This window comes from Balaenoptera physalus (genome assembly GCF_965194825.1).
Source record: "Balaenoptera physalus genome assembly, chromosome: 6".
Classification (NCBI taxonomy): Eukaryota; Metazoa; Chordata; class Mammalia; order Artiodactyla; family Balaenopteridae; genus Balaenoptera; species Balaenoptera physalus.
Window position 1 is genome coordinate 47,093,947 of NC_138885.1, and position 17,744 is coordinate 47,111,690.

Consider the following 17,744-nt stretch of genomic DNA (forward strand, 5'->3'; position numbering starts at 1 on the left):
AGTATACGTGGATTTTTTTTTTAGCAAGTTCTCTTTAAATTTTTAATTGCTTAATATATTAAAGTTTTTAAACTTGATAGAGCATGAACTGATTAAAATTGGGCATTGATTGTAACTTGTAACTGGGGTCATAATTTTTTCAAATTCTACCATTTTAAGTTCCTAGTAGGCTGATCTTACCCAGTTGTCCCATCCATTCCTTGGCATAATCTACTCATTGGCTACATTTGACAGGTATTGGAATGATCTTAGAAATAAGCTTGGAGTTGTCTTAGTTCATATTTTCTTAAGGTGTTTTTTAAAATGTTTAAAATGGTCTGTCTACCAGTAGCATTAAAACTCATGCAGATGTTATTTGTAAAAGCTGTAAAAGCTATTTATGTGTATAATTTTCCATCTGGAATATAGAGTTGAAATTTATAGATAGTACATATTTAGGGCAAATATATTTGTAATAAAAATTTTCACTTTTCCAAGTTTCAGTTTTTACCCTGTGCATCAAAAAGGCCAATAACATTTCAACATATCAAAACAATTGAGATTGCTTCTTAAGGATATTTAATTGTATTATGCAAGACTTTTAAAAAATATGACAGTTACACATATTTACAGGTTCAGTTCCCTCCATCTCTCTTTTTTTTTTTTTAAACCCCGATAGGTCTGTGTGCCTCTGATTCAAAGCACAATAAGCATTGATTCTAATGCTTCACCTCAAGGCAGTTCATCTCGTGTAGCTACTTCTCCAGCTTTAAATCCTGCGACCCCTGTACACAAAGGTAAGAGATAGACCTACTTGGGGTTTTTTTCCTTTATTTTTACAAAATGGCTTTGAATCAAGTCTTTGCACCGTGTAATTCACATAATTTTGGCTGCCTTATCACAAAATCGTTTTGTTTTCTGTATGTGTTACTGTGTACTGCTGTCATTGCATTATTGTAGTTGGATAAGATCAACTTTTTTCCATTACATTATGTGAAGTGCATTACAGACTCTTATGTTTGTTTCAGAATTAGAATCTTAGAGTTATAATTAAAAATATCAGATCTTAACAGCTGTAAGGAATGTGGCTTAGTATCAGTGTAAGAAAATTATTTGCTGTTCCTATTTTACGTTAACTATTCTGAGTCAAATTTTTATATTTAAGTTTTAGGAATGCCTGCATATTAATGTTAAGGTATGGATTAATGTCTGAGAATTATCTTCATTTAAATGGTGTGTGACACTAGTCTTACTCTTAACCTAGTAAGATTAGTATTTAATTAGGAACTCTGTTGTGGGCTTTAAACAAAAACTCTTCAACTTTTATTGAAAAACAAATTATTTACTTTTAAAAGTATATTGCATTGAAATGAAGTAAACAAAATATATTTATTTGGGTAACTAATTTAATTGTACATAACTTAACAATTTTGTTTGTTTGTTTAAAGGTGCTTCTCCATATGGAGCTCCCCGGATGAACTTGAGTTCAAATTTTAGTGGAATGGCCACAATCCCCTCTATACAAGTTTTGGGGCTTGAAATGTTGCTTCATTTTTTGTTGGGTCCAGAAGTCTTGAGTTTTGCTAAGCAAAACAAACTTACGCTGAGCTTAGGTATTTAATTGTTTTAAAAATCATTTCAATTACTAACACAGTTCAGAACACTGTACTTTGGGGTGAGGAAAGAGATTTTATGAATCTTTTTTATAAATTTATTTATTTATTTATTTTTGGCTGCGTTGGGTCTTCATTGCTGCGCGTGGGTTTTCTCTAGTTGCGGCGAGCGGGGGCTACTCTTCCTTGTGGTGCGCGGGCTGCTCATTGCAGTGGCTTCCATTGTTGCGGAGCATGGGCTCTAGGCGCGCGGGCTTCAGTAGTTGTGGCTGAGCGTGGGCTTATTTACTCTGTGGCATGTGGGATCTTCCGGGACCAGGGCTCGAACCCGTGTCCCCTGCATTGGCAGGCAGATTCTTAACCACTGCGCCACCAGGGAAGTCCCTAAATCTTTTTCATAGAAAACATATCAGACCACCTAACATTTTACATCGAGAAATTTATTTCATAAAGCTTTGGTTTTGCATAATTGTCTTTTTTTCTCTTTTAGAGCGACTTGAACATCCGTTAATCACCAGCTCTTCTTTTTTTTCCAAACATGCAAATACATTTATCACTGCTGTTCATGATAGCTTCTTTGCAATTAGAAAAGATGCCTCTGGTAAATATTTAAGAGAAGATTTTTATTATTTAAACCTGTGTTTAAAAAAAAAAATAGTAAATATGTATATAGTGCCACCTGTTTCCAGATTGTGCTGCAGGAGCTTTACATATAATTCATTGAATCCTCACAGCAACCTTCTGTGTTAGCCTATTTTGCAGATAAAGGATTGTGTTGTACTGAGAAGTAAATAACTTGTGCAGAGTTACATAGTAAGTGATGGAGCTATGATTCAGACCTAGGCTCTGTGATTTTAGTATCTACACCTAAACTCCTGTGTTCTAAAGCCTATCAAGTAATGATGACAGGTTTTAAAAATTAAATAGTTTGCTATTGTACTGGTTGGAAAATTTTTTTCTAGTGGCTTTCAGGTATCCTTCTCAGTCTTTAATCCTTGTCTCAAAAGTGAAAGGTGTTCAACACAGAAAATACAGTCGATGAAAAAAAAGAATTACCCTGAGTATGTTAACAGTCCTTTTGAAAAACATTCTTTCTTTAAACAAAAATGAGGTGAATAGTATATTGTAAACTGATGACAAGGTTGACTATTACAAGGAGAATTATATTTTAAATTTTTAAGTATTGCTCAATTTATTTCTGTAGTATAAGCTTGAAAGGGAGAGCTTTTGTAGTCACATCTATTTCATTCTAAAGTATCTTTTATTTTGTTTGGCAGATGCAGTTGTCAATGCTATTTGGAAGGAGCTAGTTAGCTTGGTGAAGTCAGTTATTGAATCTGGTAAGCACTATAATGATCAAAAGATTTTTATAGCACTCAGTGAATTGTTTGGCTTACATATATATAATTAATTTTAAAATCATTTTTTGAAGTATCTTATCTTCCAGGCTTTACCTTTAAACAAAGCACTTTAGTAAATAAAAACAAAAAAATTACTTTTTAATAGCTGTCTGAGTATATATTTTTACCCCTGAAGAGACTGTATTTTCACCCCTAAAAATACATGTTAGAACTGTACCCGTCCTTTTCCTTTTTGATAGGTAACAAAAAAGAGAGACCAGGTTCTGAAGTTTTGACTCTTCTATTAAAATCTTTGGAAAGCATAGTGAAGTCAGAAGTATTTCCTGTATTGAAAACACTGGTAAGTATAAGACCTATATGTACTGGAATTTTAAAACCATATTCTGAAATTGAATTTTATATTGAAGGTACTACCACAGATCAGGATTTGGGAAGATATTTTATATCAAGTACTTATCAGCAATTTGGCCCTGTAATAAATGCTGTTCCATTGACTAAATAGAGTCATTTGAAACCTTCTTAATAAAATAAATGATGACAGTGGCAACTACAAAAATCTTCCAGTGTGATAGGAAAAAGAATAGGCCGCACAGAGAAAATGGGATAAAGGGCATGAAACTTGAACTGAAGAAACTCAGATGAACACTAATTTTGTGACAAGATTGCTGAGCTCCACTGATTGTTAGTATGTACATTTAAAAAAATATCTGGTAATAATCTTGGCGAGCTTTTGCATTTAAAATATGCCCTATATAGTAGAGAGGGAAAAAGTGAATTGGATATACTTTTTGTAATAGTGAGTTTCCCAAAATAAACTGCAGATGGAACAAACCACACCTGTAGGTAGATTCTGAGTGATTCCTTTATGTGCCATGACAACCATATCTACTGTGGCAATAGAGGATAGTGGTTAATAGCAAGGGCTCTGGTACAGACTAGGTTGAACCTCAGCCCAGCTATTAACTGCATGAATTTAGACACTCTGTCTACTCTCTTGTCTCTCTATAAAGAAGAGATGTAGTAGTAGTTCATAATTAAATGAGTTGATAAATGCAGAGCATTATGGGGCTGGAACAAAATAAATGTGTCAACGAATGCTAATTATTATCATTAGTGTCTGTTCAAATGAGAATATGTGAAAGCTTATTTTCACTAACAGTTATTTTTGTCATGTTATTCACTTACGTTATATAATTCCGGTTAATACCAGTATAATAATATTTTTGGATGGCAGTTTGGTAATCTCTGTCACATTTGAGAGGCATGTCTTAGATACAGCTTCTAGTTAGCAGTTCTTTGAAATACTTCTGGCACTAGTGGGTACATAATTGATTGCAGAATTTCTTTTTGTAGTATAAAAAATGAAAACAGCCTCAAGGACCATTAATTTTTAAAAAGTTTGAACAAACTGCACATTTGTTTATCAGTTAAGAATGTGTCTACATAGACTGATGTGAAAACTCTGTAACACAGTCAGGTGAAGAAAATTAGTTCCCAGAGTATCTTACAGTACAATATCATTAATGGTATAAAACAATAGGTACAAGACAGCCAGCCTAGGAAGTTATGTTTCTCTCTGTACTTACATATATGGAAATTTAGGTCTAAAAAATAAACTCCAAACTGAACATTGATTATTCCTAGAGATAAGAAAGGACTTCATCATTTTATTATTTATATTTCTGTATTTGAACATTTTAAGCGAATGAGAATGTATTTACATTAATGAACAAACATTACTTATAATAAATTGTTAAAAATATAGTTAATACTCTAAGATTTTTACTAAGTAAGGTACTGCTTTTATGGCTAATGTACAGTAAAACCTTTTGTCTTTCTTAGGTTCTCATGGAAATTACAATTAAAGGACTTCCTCAGAAAGTATTAGGTTCTCCAGCATATCAGGTTGCTAATATGGATATTCTTAATGCAAGTATCTTAAATGTAATGATACTAAATTAGCTAATAAACAAAAAGATCCATGGTATTTTTTTTTCTTAAGGTAGTGAAACTTAGATTGCAAAGTTCCAAGAGAATTGAATTTGAATACGCTGATTATGTTAAAGGAAAAAATGATAGACAAAGTACAGGCGTACCTCAGAGATACTGCAGGTTCAGTTCCAGACCACTGCCAAGAAAGTGAATATCACAGTAAAGAAAGTAACATGAAATTTTTCATTTCCCAATGCATGTGAAAGTTAATGTTTACACTATACTGTAGTCTGTTAAGTGTGAGTAAATAGCATTATTCCTAAAAAAAAAAAAAAAAAAAGCCTTAATTTAAAAGTACTTTATTGCTAAACAGATGCTACCTGTCATCTGAGCCTTCAGTGAGTCATCTTTTTACTGCTGGAGTGTCTTGTCTCCATATCGATGGCTGCTGACTGATCAGGGTGGTGGTTGCTGAAGGCTGGGGTGGCTGTGGGAATTTCTTAAAATACGACAACAATGACGTTTGCTGTGATTGATTCTTCCTTTCACAAATGGTTTCTCTGTAGCATGTAATGCTGTTGGATAGCGTTTTACCCACAGTATAACTTCTTTCAGAATTGGAGTTAGTCCTCTCAAACCCTACTGCTGCTTTATCAACTAAGTTTATGTAATATTCTAAATCCTGTTATTGCTTCAACAGTCTTCAACATCTCCACCAGGAGTAGATTCCATCTTAAGAAACCACTTTCTTTGCTTATCCGTAAGAAGCAACTCCACATCTGTTAAAGTTTTATCATAAGATTGCAGCAGTTCTTTCACATCTTCAGGCTCTAATCCTAATTCTAGTTCTTTGCTGTTTCTGCCACATCTGTAGTTATTTCTTCCACTGAAGTCTTAAACCCCTCTAAGTCATTCAGGAGGGTTGGAATCAACTTCTTCCAAACTCCTGTTTATGTTGATATTTTGACCTCTTCCCATGAATCATGAATGTTCTTCACGGCATCTAGAATGATGAGTCCTTTCCGTAAGGTTTTCAGTTTACTTTGCCCAGGTCTATCAGAGGAATCACTCTTTATGGCAACTATTACCTTACGAAATGTATTTCTGAAAAAGGCTTGGAAGTCGAAATTGCTCCTTGATCTGCAGAATGGATGTTGTGTTAGCAGACATGAAAACAACATTAGTCTCGTTGTACATCTTCGTCAAAGTGCTTGGGTGTCCAGGTGCATCATCAATGGGCAGTAATATTTTGAAAGGATTCTTTTTTTTTTCCCCCTGAGCAGTAGGTCTCAACAGTGGGCTTAAAATACTCAGTAAACCATATTGTAAACAGATGAGCTGTCATCCAGGGTTTGTTCCATTTATATAGAGCACAGGCAGAGTGGATTTAGCATGATTCTGAAGGGCCCTAGTATTTTGGGGATGGTAGATGGCATTGGCTTCAACTTAGAATCACTAGCTGCATTAGCCCCTAATAAAAGGCAGCCTGTCATTTGAAGCTTTGAAGCAGACATTGACTTTTCCTCTCTAGCTGTGAAAGTCCTCTATGGCTGCTTCTTCCAATACGAGGCTGTTTTATCAACAGGTAGAGAATCTGTTGTTTAGGGTAACCACCATCATTATTAATTAAATAGCTAGGTCTTCTGTATAACTTGATGCAGCTTCTGTGTGAGCATTTGCTGCTTCATCTTGCACTTTGATGTTATGGAGAGGGCTATTTCCTTAAATCTTGTGAACCAACCTCTGCTGGCTTCACACTTTTCTTCTGCAGCTTCCTCACCTCTCAGCCTTCACAGAATTGAAGAGTTAGGGCCTTGCTGTGGATGAGGCTTTGGCTTAAGGGAATGTTGTAGCTGGTTTGATCTATCTAGACCACTAAAACGTTCTCCATATCTGCAATAAGGCTGTTCTGCTTTCTTACTATTCGTCTGTTCACTGAAGTAGCACTTTTCATTTCCTTCAATAACTTTTCCTTTGCGTTCACAACTTTGCTAACTTGCACAAGAGGCCTAGCTTTGGGCCTTTCTGACATGTCTTCCCTATTAAGCTTAATTATTTCTAGCTTTTGATTGAAAGTGAGAGACGTGCAACTCTTGCTTTTGCTTAAACATTTAGAGGCCATTGTAGTGTTATTAGTTAGTCTAAATTCAATATCCTGTCTCAGGGAATGGGGAGGCCAGAGGAGATGGAGAGAGACAGGATAATGGCTGGTTAGTGGAGCAGTCAGGACACATAATGTTAAGTTTGAAAAATCGTGAGAATTACCAAAAGGTGACAGAGACGTGAAGTGAACAAATGCTGTTAGAAAAATGGTGCCAATAGACTTGGTCGACATAGGGTTGCCACAGACCTTCACTATGTAAAAAATGCCATATCTGCAAAGCACAATAAAACAAGGTACACTCGTTATAATTAATGTGAAGAATTAAGTATGGCACTATTAATGGAACTATTTTCCTGGATTAAACAAAGGGTTCTAGAAGGAAAGTGTTCTCTTTGCTTTTATATAATAATAGTTTTGGTTACTGTTATAAATTTTGGAAGCTTAGTAACATTGGGTTACTTATGGTAAAATATATTTAATATCTTCTGGATGTAGGTATTGTTGATCCAGCAAGTTTTAAGTCAACATTTTTTTTATATCTGGAATCTCTCACTGTTCTTCAATTGCTCACATAGATGTAACAGCTATGATTAAAATATAAAGAGCTTGCTTTTTGTGTGTAGTTTGTGGAAGTACATTTGCTATAATTTTTGTCATTTCCTAAGTGATTTCGAAAGTTAAATTTCTCAAGCTTAAAACGGTCATATTTCACATAATCGATTGTAGAAAACAAGTATAACAAGAAGAGTATACTGTTTGTAACAAGAAGATTGATTACCATCTCCCATCTTTCTTCAGGGAACTCCTGCTTTGTTCTTAATTCAGTTAATTTTCAATAATAATCTATTGGAATGTGGTGTAGAAGATGAAAGGTAATTTTAAACAAACTATTTTGTTTATCTTGGAAAGTTTGTCATGTGATGAATGATATTCTTTTGACTTACACACTCTTAAATTTTTTAAAAATCAAAATAAGAGTTGGGATTCATTTTTTGTTTTTTTGTCAGTTATTTTTATAACCTTGCTATAATGTAATTAATGTATTTTTGAAGAAAGTACAGTTAATGCATAGTTGAAAATTTTTTTCTCCAGGTTTTTTCTCAACCTGGAAACACTTGTAGGCTGTGTTCTTTCTGGTCCAACTTCACCACTAGCTTTCAGTGACTCTGTCTTAAATGTTATTAATCAAAATGCAAAGCAGTTGGAAAACAAGGAGCATCTTTGGAGAATGTGGAGTATTATAGTCACCCCATTAACTGAATTGATAAATCAGGTATGATATAAGTTAGCTGCATGTTTCCCCCAAATTTAATATCTTCCCTTTTTTTCTTCCTTGTTAGAGCACAGGGGTATATGAATAGAAGTTTGTATTTGAATGGAAGATATTGCATATTTTTTTCTGCAGGATTGGTTAATTTTCTACTCTTTAGATTAGTTGATTTCATCGTGTTACTGCCTTATTCAAGAAAATATAACTTAGTGGGGACTAAACAGTCCATTTTCTCCAGTAATTAGAAAGCCAGAAGGCTTACGTGATATATACAGATTCCCGTTTATATCTTGGATTCTTTCATTTGTACTATGGGGAATAATATGGGTATCTTGACTAGACTGTATATTCTTAGGATCTCATGGTCGATGGGATCCTATGTTGGTGATTACCTCAAAACCATATTGTAGTTCCTAAATCATTAATTGTTGAGAGTTGACTAACCCTTACGTTTAATTACTTTAAAAAGTGCCAATATTGGCAGGGTATGGAGCTCAAGTTCTGCCACAATTAATAGTTCATCAGCTGCTTTATTAGTCTTTAAATGGAATTATTCCTTGGGAAATAGTCTGTTATAACTCTCAAATGGAGTGAAGACTCCAAAGAATTTATTGTGTGGTTATACAGTAGCCCTTATTTTGGCTGCTCGAGCCAACACTCCATTAAACATATTCTTCCTGAAGAAAAAAGTTTATGTTCCTAAATAGTTTCCCACTGTTTAAAGGATGCTAGAGGCCCTTTTTATAAGTCCTTGCTTGAATCTACCTTCTGTGTATAGTAAAAGATTTTGGAGTCACCTTTGGGATTCTTTTTTAGGACTTAAAACACAGTGTATTGTTTCCCAGGGTTGCTTAAAAAATTACCATGAACTGATGGCTTAAATCAATAGGAATTTATTTTTTTATAGCTCTTGAGGCCAGAATTTCAAAATCAAGGTGTTGGCAGGTTTGGTTTCTTCTGGAGCTCTGAAGGAGAGTGTGTTCCATGCTTCTCTTAGCTTCTAGTAATTCTTGATGTTCCTTGGCTTGTGGATGCATCACTTCAGTCTCAGCCTCCATCTTCACATGGCATTCTTCAAAGTATCTTCTGTCTATTCAACTTCCCCTTTTGTTATAAGGATGCCAGTTATAGGATTAGGGCCCACCCTAAACCGGCATGACTTCATTATTGCATGATTACATCTGCAAAGGCCCTATTTCCAAAGGTTACAGAGGTTACGAGTTCACCATCTGTTGAACATGTCAACATTGGAGACACAATTCTACTCACTACACATAGTAAGATGTTACTACTTCGGGCTAGAATTAGATGGTAATTTGTCTAACTTCTTCATTTTTCTTGTTTCAGACCAATGAAGTCAATCAAGGTGATGCCTTAGAACATAATTTTAGTGCCATCTATTGTGCACTGACTTTACCAATAAACCATATTTTTTCAGCACAAAAAATTCCAGCGGTAAGGCAAAGTTTTAGTTGATGAATTTGCATTTTTCTGAAAATATTATGTCACCCTTTATAATGAACCCCTACAGTAATTTTACCTAAAACAAGACTTTCTTATGACCTATAATCAGCTTAGGAGAAAGGAAAGTGGTGAAGGAAGAGAGAAGTTCCTCTGGACCTTTGATAATTGCTGGTATTGTGGCATTATTATATACAGTTCTTCAGTTAGAGCTCTGTGGAGGTGGGCAAACTCACTACCCTCTACTAGTGTCCTCTTAGACACCTTAAATGTTACCATGTTTTTAAAATGTTAAAGATGTATTCTGTTAGGTGTTTTGATGTGTAGATGTGTTTTCTAAATTTCTTTTTTATTGTTACTAGGCCACCATGAAGACCTTACTTAAAACTTGGTCAGAATTATATAGAGCATTTGCTCGCTGTGCAGCTTTGGTGGCAACTGCAGAGGAGAATTTGTGCTGTGAGGAACTTTCTTCCAAGATAATGTCCAGTTTGGAAGATGAAGGCCTTTCAGTGAGTTTATCCTGATACTGACCTTTTTTGCATGTAAAGGATTCTTTTCAAGTAAACAGAGATAACATTTGTGAACTGTCATTTACTAATGCTTTTAGTTTATAAGTAATGAAGTTAGTGTATAAAACGAGTAACAGCTTTGCGAGACAGTTTTGTGTCTTTGGACTCTAAGGTCCATGTATCAGGACCATTTAACAGTGATGTGCTTTTACTACTCTGTTGTGTGTCTGTGCCATTCTAGATGAACCATACAAGGACCTTACTGTCCTGGACCTTGCTTTATCATATCTGTTAGCTCTTTAAAGTCTACCCTCTAGAAGTTTGTAGATCTAAAAATGTAGGTTCCTATTCACTCCTTTCCCTTACTCTATAAAAAGAACAACTGCTGTCAGCAGTTTGGTATGTATCATTCTAGAATAGACCTCTTTCTACCCATACGTTACATATCTATACTCACATATGTACATGAATACAGTGTTCTAGCCAGTTGAAATTTATTTATTACTCTGAAGAATGTTTTTTTCCATCTGAAAAGATAGATTTCTAGCTCTTAATAGTGGTTACCCCTGTGGAGAAGAGTAGAAGTATTTATAATATTCTCTTTTTAAAAATATTGACATAATTCTGATTATGGGATTTTGGTACTATAGTATTTGTCAGAGCGAATTTAAAAATGTAAATCAGATTAAAACACTTCTGTAGCTTTTTGTTGCATTTGGAATAAAAATCTGAACTGCTTAGAACTGCCCTTGAAGCTTGTGCTTCCTTTTTCAAAGAATCTTATTTAATTAGTCTTGTTAATTTCTATCTGAGCATCTTGTTGTCAAAATCGTTTGTGTACTTCATTCTGTAACTTCCCCCACACTCCATGAGGTTAGGGACTTTCTGTCTTGTTGATGTATATCCCTGGCTTTTATCTGGCCACCTAGACAGTGAATTTGTTGAAGGCTTTTATAATTGTTAGGGAGAAGCTTGACCCTCAGTTTTCACCTTTAAATTATTGTCTTGGGTAGGCTTACATCTTTGTTCTCTTCTGCAAGAAATGTAGAATCAAGTTTTATAAAATACCCTGTTGGGATTTTGCTTGTCATTGGTTGGTTATATTGCATTTATAGATTAATTTGGAAAATAATTTACATCTTTATAATGTTGAGTTTTTCTATTAAGGAATATTTATTTAATTCTAAACTTAACCAGGCTTGCTTGTTTTTTTTGGAATTTTTTTTTTTAATAAATTTATTTATTTTTTATTTATTTGTTTTGGCTGAGTTGGGTCTTCGTTGCTGCGCGCTGGCTTTCTCTAGTTGAGGCGAGCGGGCACTACTCTTCATTGCGGTGCTCGGGCTTCTCATTGCGGTGGCTTCTCTTGTTGCAGAACACGGGCTCTAGGCGCACGGGCTTCAGTAGTTGTGGCTCTCAGGCTCTAGAACGCAGGCTCAGTAGTTGTGGTGCATGGGCTTAGTTGCTCCACAGCATGTGGGATCTTCCCAGACCAGGGCTTGAACCCGTGTCCCCTGCATTGGCAGGCGGATTCTTAACCACTGCGCCACCAGGGAAGTCCCGATTTTTTGGAAGTTTTAAAGCTGTTTTTCAGCTGTTACGTATGGTCTCTTCGCTGCCCATATTTGGTTGCTGCTGGAGTATATGAGATCTGTTGGTAATGTGCATTTCCGTATGTTAAACCAAACTTGTGTCCTTGAGATACCCTTCTTGGTCACAGTGAAAATCTTTTAAAACATTGTAGATAAGTGTTTTAAAATTTTTTGCGTGTATCTTCATTAGTGAGATTGGAGTTCCTCATTGTCCAATTTTTGTATTTTGGGAGTAACAGACATGTATGTGACTGATAACTCCTTGTCAAATATGTAACTAAGTAATTAGTTACAATTTTTAGGTTTCAGAAAATTTTTTATCACAGTTTTGAAGATACTGTTCATTTGTTCATTTCTGTAAAATTTTTCATTTTTACAAAATATGCATCTAAGATTATTCTTATTTTTGTTACTGCTACTGTTACAAATGCATTGTTTGATGCTAATTTTTTTTTAATAATTTTTAAAACATTTGTTTTGGCTGCACCAGGTCTTAGTTGTGGCATGCGGGAATCTTTTAGTTGCAGCATGGTATGCGGGCTTCTTAGTTGTGGCATGAGAACTCTTAGTTGCAGCATGCACGTGGGATCTAGTTCCCCGACCAGGGATCAAAACCAGGCCCCCTGCGTTGGGAGCCTGGAGTCTTACCCGCTGGACTACAGGGAAGTCCCACTAATTTTTAAGTTTTTTGTTATTAACCTCTTTTTTAGTTTGTAAAGTTTTGGGGTTTTCCTCTTGCCTTTAGAATTTAGACATTTCACCATGGTGTGTCTTGAGGCATCTTTTAAACTGTTTTAAGTACTTGGTAGACCCTTTCAATCTAAAGAGCTGTGCCTTCATCTCAGGAAGAGTGCTTAGATCTTCAGGTGTCATCTTCTGTGTCTATTACTTTTCTTTCTTTATATCTGTTTGTGTTTTGCTTTATTTTTGGTACTGCTTTCTGGGAGCTTGATACTTCTGTTTCCATTCTTTTTCTGTTTAAATGCTGAGGTGTTTTATAATAGTTTTATTTTTACATTTATGTTTTTAAGTGGATATGATTTCCTCTTTGAAGATAGTAGTTTTCTTCTGTTTCTTTTATTACCTCTTTCCTCATGGATTAGTTCTATTGGTATTTAGCACACCTTCTTCATATATTTGTCAATAAAGGTTAATATTGAACAATATTGGTAGCTGGAATGCGTTTTCTAACCCAGGAGAGATCCCCTGTTTTTCTGACTTTGGTAGCCAACTGTAGTTACAAGCAAGCTTCGCCTTGTAATTGTGAGCAAGAAGGAAGCACTGGAGCTTTAACATCTTTTCTATATGGGTGTGTAGGTCATCATCTGTACTGAACCTTCCATGTGGTTTTCTTAGGTTAACTGGTGGCTCTCCCTTCCTCCTCTCGGTCCTTAAAGTGACTGGGGGAGGTTGTCTTTAGTGGCAGACATGTGAATTAGTCCAATTAGGCAGTGAATTGGACAAGTGAAAGGTAATGGAGAATAAAAGAAGAGCAACTGTGTTATAGAACTTTAATTTCAGTAGTCTTTTAATTACCCATTTGATTTTTCTAATGACCATCATATCTTTTTCTCAGAACCCTCCCTGTGTCTTCTGTTACTCAGTTTCTTCTAGGAAAGCTCACTATTTTTGAGGTGTTCTTTGACTCATGGTGCTGGGATTTTCCTTTGTTCTATTTTCAGTCTCCCTTGCCCCCCTGTCTTTAAAAAAAGTTTCCAGAAAGATGTCTGATGCTTCTAAGGGTTTATTTTTATTTCATTTGGATTTGAAGAGGGAGGAGGAAAGGGTATCGGGGAGCTTTAGCAACATTTCACATTTTGTTTTGTTTCTGCTGGGTTTAGTGAACACTTCTGTAATTTTGAAGAGAAATTTGGTAAAGAATCTAATTTTGAACCTAGCTCTTCCGTTCTCAGTTTATTGGTTTATATGCTGAGTTTTGTGGGCATCTTAAAGCTGAATTATTTTCCATAAATATTGAGAAACAACAAAAAGGTATAGTACTTGGCACACAGCAGTTAACTGGGAAATATTCATAACCATATATTTAATGTACCTTAAATGGTATAAGCTATGACATGTGTGTTACTATATGTTATATGTGGGAGTTAAAGTCTTATATTTTTGTTCATGCTTACACTTTATATAAATCATGCCAGTAGTTAAAAGATTCTAATATAATACTTAATTATTCTTTCCTAGAATTTATTGTTCTTGGATAGGATCACTCATATTATTACTGTAATGGTTGATTGCATCGACTTTTCACCATATAATATTAAGTATCAGCCCAAAATTAAATGTAAGTATTTTATTTGCTTACCTAATATATCATAAACATGGCTCTCTGAACTGTTGTCAGGGCAAATCCTAATAGCTTTTCCCATCTCATTTTACCTACTTTTGATGCTGTGTAACCATGTTAGTTACTATGCTAGTAGCTCACATGCTTGCTCTCTTTCCTTCTCTGTGTGTGTGTCTCTCTCACCCTCCCCCCCAATCTAACTCCTTTTTATGATGCAGAAACATAAATATTGTCCTATTTAGAGATTGTCTAATAATACAGATGATTTTACTTACTCCATCTGGTACAAGGGATTATCTGGACAGAAAACTTTGACGTTTGTTAAAATGTTCTCATTTGGTAGCCTGATTTGAAATAATCATTGAGTTGACATTCAACTGCATAGAAAATCATGGCAGTGATTAATCAGTTATGGTTTTACAGGAAATTTAAAATGATGCTAAAAGTTTAACTCAATTTTTACTGTATAAAATTGGACAATTGAAATCATAACAAGTTGTCTTATTTTTATAACTATGTTCCTTGGTTAATTCTAAATTATATTGTAATAAATACTGAGCTATTTTATTCTACTAAGTGGTTCTTTGAACTTATGTATTTCTACCAGTGATTATATATTTTCATACTGTATAGGAAAGAACCTTCCAGTAATGAAGAAGGTGGATGTTTAAAGGTTACCTTTCCTGTTTAAAGATTGGGCACATACTCGGTTTTCTTTTCTTTTGGGTTTTTTTTTTTTTTTTTTTTTTTAAGGTTCATATCCTTTTTTTTTTTTTTAATTTATTTTATTTGTTTATTTTTGGCTGCGTTGGGTCTTCATTGCTGCGTGCGGGCTTTCTCTAGTTGCAGCGAGCAGGGGCTACTCTTTGCTGCAGTGTGCGGGTTTCTCATTGCGGTGGCTTCTCATTGAGGAGCATGGGCTCTAGGTGCGCAGGCTTCAGTAGTTGTGGCACGCGAGTTCAGTTGTTGTGGCTCGCGGGCTCTAGAGTGCAGGCTCAGTAGTTGTGGCGCACAGGCTTAGTTGCTCCATAGCATGTGGGATCTTCCCGGACCAGAGATCGAACCCATGTCCCCTGCATTGGCAGGCAGATTCTTAACCACTGTGCCACCAGGGAAGTCCCTCAGTTTTCTTTTAATAAGATCTATCTTTGATGAATTAATGTAAAGATGACTAGAACATAAAATATTTTTAGGGTTTTTTGTGGGGAGTTTTTGGCTTTTTTGGGGGGTGTTTCAGTTTTAACTAAATAGTAATGTAGAGAAACATGTTATGTGACTGAAGTGTATTACAGGTCAGAGCATCCCAGCCTCGATGCCACAGAAATGGATGTGCTTGAATTGTTTTTTTTAATCTCAGCCCCCTTTTGGGCTGAGCAACACTTATTCTGATTACCTCTTTGTCCGAAAAATAAAATTCTCTAAATATCTTAACTATAAAAAGGTTATATAACAAATGATATCAGAAATTATTTTGTAAGCCACCGAAGTTTGATAAGGCAAGACAATGAGCTCCAGGTTGACATAATTTTACCTATTTTGTTACTTCTGAAAAATTAGAATTAACTGAATATCCATTCTATCCATGATCTATAAACCCAGAATTAGAAGTCTTTTGTCTTCATTCCTTGTCTTGCAAGAGGTGTTCTTGCTGTTTAAATTTATGGAAACTAGGGGAGATTTCTAAAATCTGCCAGCAAAAGTTGAGGAGGAAAGGAAACAAAAATTAGAACTAGTTGAAAGAAAATTATTATTATTCATAAATATGCATAAGGATCACTTTGAGAGTTTTTGGATAACTTTTTATTTTGTAATTTGTTTTAGAGAAACATTGCAAAAATTATACACAGACACTAAACATTCTTTACTCAGATTCCTCAGTTATCAGTTGATTGCTTTTGTCTTATCATTTTCATCCCCCACTCCCCTTTATACTTTTTATTTTTATTTTCTGGAACCATTTCAAAGTACTTGTAGACAAGTGTTTGATCTAGAACATTTCCCAAGTCTTGTCTTTCACAACCTTTAAAAGTGAAGAGTACAGGGCTTCCCTGGTGGTGCAGTGGTTAAGAATCCGCCTGCCAATGCAGGGGACACGGGTTCGAGCCCTGGTCTGGGAAGATGCCTGTGCGCCACAACTACTGAGCCTGCGCTCCAGAGCCCGTGCTCCACAACAAGAGAAGCCACTGCAATGAGAAGCCCGCGCGCCGCAACGGTGCTCACCGCAACTAGAGAAAGCCTGTGTGCAGCAATGAAGACCCAAGGCAGCCAAAAATAAATAAATTAAATAAATTTATTTTTTAAAAAATTAATAAATCTTTTTTTTTAAAAAAGCAAAGAATACAAATAAAGTTACTTTTTGAGAGTCTCTCAATTGGGCTCTGTCAATATTTCCTCAAGATTAGATTGAGATTTCATTTCTTCACCGGGATACTACAGAAGTATTTTTTTCAGTGCATTATGTCAACAGGAACACAAGTCAGTTTGTCCCATTACTAATGATGTTAACATTTACTATTTGGTTAAGATGGTATCTGCCAGGTTTTGCACTGTAAAGTTAATTAGTAAATACTTATAATTAATAAGTTAATGTTTTGTGGCAGGTACTTTGAGACCATGTATCTTGTTAACCCAGCATACTTTTACCCATGAGTTTTTCAGCCACTGATGCTTCTTGCTTAAAACACTATGATGTTTCCCAAAGTGGTAGTTCATATTGTTTCATTTAATTACGTTACATTACTTTGTACCAAGGAGTTTATCTCCTTTGCTTTAATTACATTAATTCTAAAAGCTGTCCCCATTTTAATTATTTATCTCATTATGTTCCCATAATAAACCATTCTACAATTATTTATCAGGCCACTAAGCACCAGACACTTACAGATGCAAGTGACATCCTAATGTAAGATATAGCTTCCTTTGTCCCCTATTTATTTTGTTTTCATCAGCATGGATTTCTGTTATTCAGTAGGCTATAATTTATTATTAAAATTTAATGTTTAATGTTCTTGTTGGCATCTATGACCTTTTCATATGTTTCTATTATTCTTTGAGAACTTTGACATAAGATGTTTATATTTTTCCCTGCCTCAGCCTGGAACCAGCCATATCTCCAAGGAATATGGTTCCTTTTAGCTGAGAATGGCATTTAGAAACCAAAATCTGTTCATTGCTATTAAGGTGTCAGTGCTTCTGGATCTCTGAGTGGACAGAGGTGGGAAATACATTGGTGTGTTTGTGAACTGCACAGTTACCTGTTTCTCTAGATTTACTTTCAGTTATTTTCTCATATCATAAGGTTTATTCTAGTTTTGGATATCCCTTTTCTCTGTTTACCTGCCTCAGTATATATACTGTTTGATCAGTCTCTTGTATGTAACTGCTCCCCTGAGTATGGGCTGTCTTCAGCCTCAACATACTAGCCAAGAATTTCTGGGTGGCCTTTCCAATTTAAATTATTCATGTATGGGAAACTGATTCTAGGGAAGAAGGTTGACTTCCTTTCAGTAGCAACACTTGTTTTTCATTTCACCACATGATTTTTTTTTTTAATTTAAAATTTTTATTTATTCATTTATTTATTCATTCATTTATGGCTGTGTTTGGTCTTCGCTTCTG

General features: G+C 35.1%; 1 protein-coding gene across 6 annotated transcripts in view; it reads left to right on the forward strand.

The window, feature by feature from the left end:
- The window catches only part of RIF1 (replication timing regulatory factor 1), a gene marked incomplete at its 5' end in the record, with an annotated part of 64,010 nt that overhangs the window by 14,566 nt on the left and 31,700 nt on the right, over nt 1–17,744 (forward strand). For 5 of the 6 annotated variants that reach the window (XM_082464826.1, XM_082464821.1, XM_082464823.1 and 2 more), the window contains 11 exons: nt 659–776; nt 1,428–1,592; nt 2,083–2,193; nt 2,870–2,932; nt 3,193–3,293; nt 4,796–4,882; nt 7,788–7,861; nt 8,082–8,262; nt 9,607–9,714; nt 10,083–10,232; nt 14,024–14,123. In XM_082464826.1, the coding sequence (XP_082320952.1) occupies nt 659–776; nt 1,428–1,592; nt 2,083–2,193; nt 2,870–2,932; nt 3,193–3,293; nt 4,796–4,882; nt 7,788–7,861; nt 8,082–8,262; nt 9,607–9,714; nt 10,083–10,232; nt 14,024–14,123 (1,258 nt within the window). The remainder of the gene's footprint in view (nt 1–658; nt 777–1,427; nt 1,593–2,082; nt 2,194–2,869; nt 2,933–3,192; nt 3,294–4,795; nt 4,883–7,787; nt 7,862–8,081; nt 8,263–9,606; nt 9,715–10,082; nt 10,233–14,023; nt 14,124–17,744) is intronic. The other variant, XM_082464822.1, reaches the window with a different exon arrangement.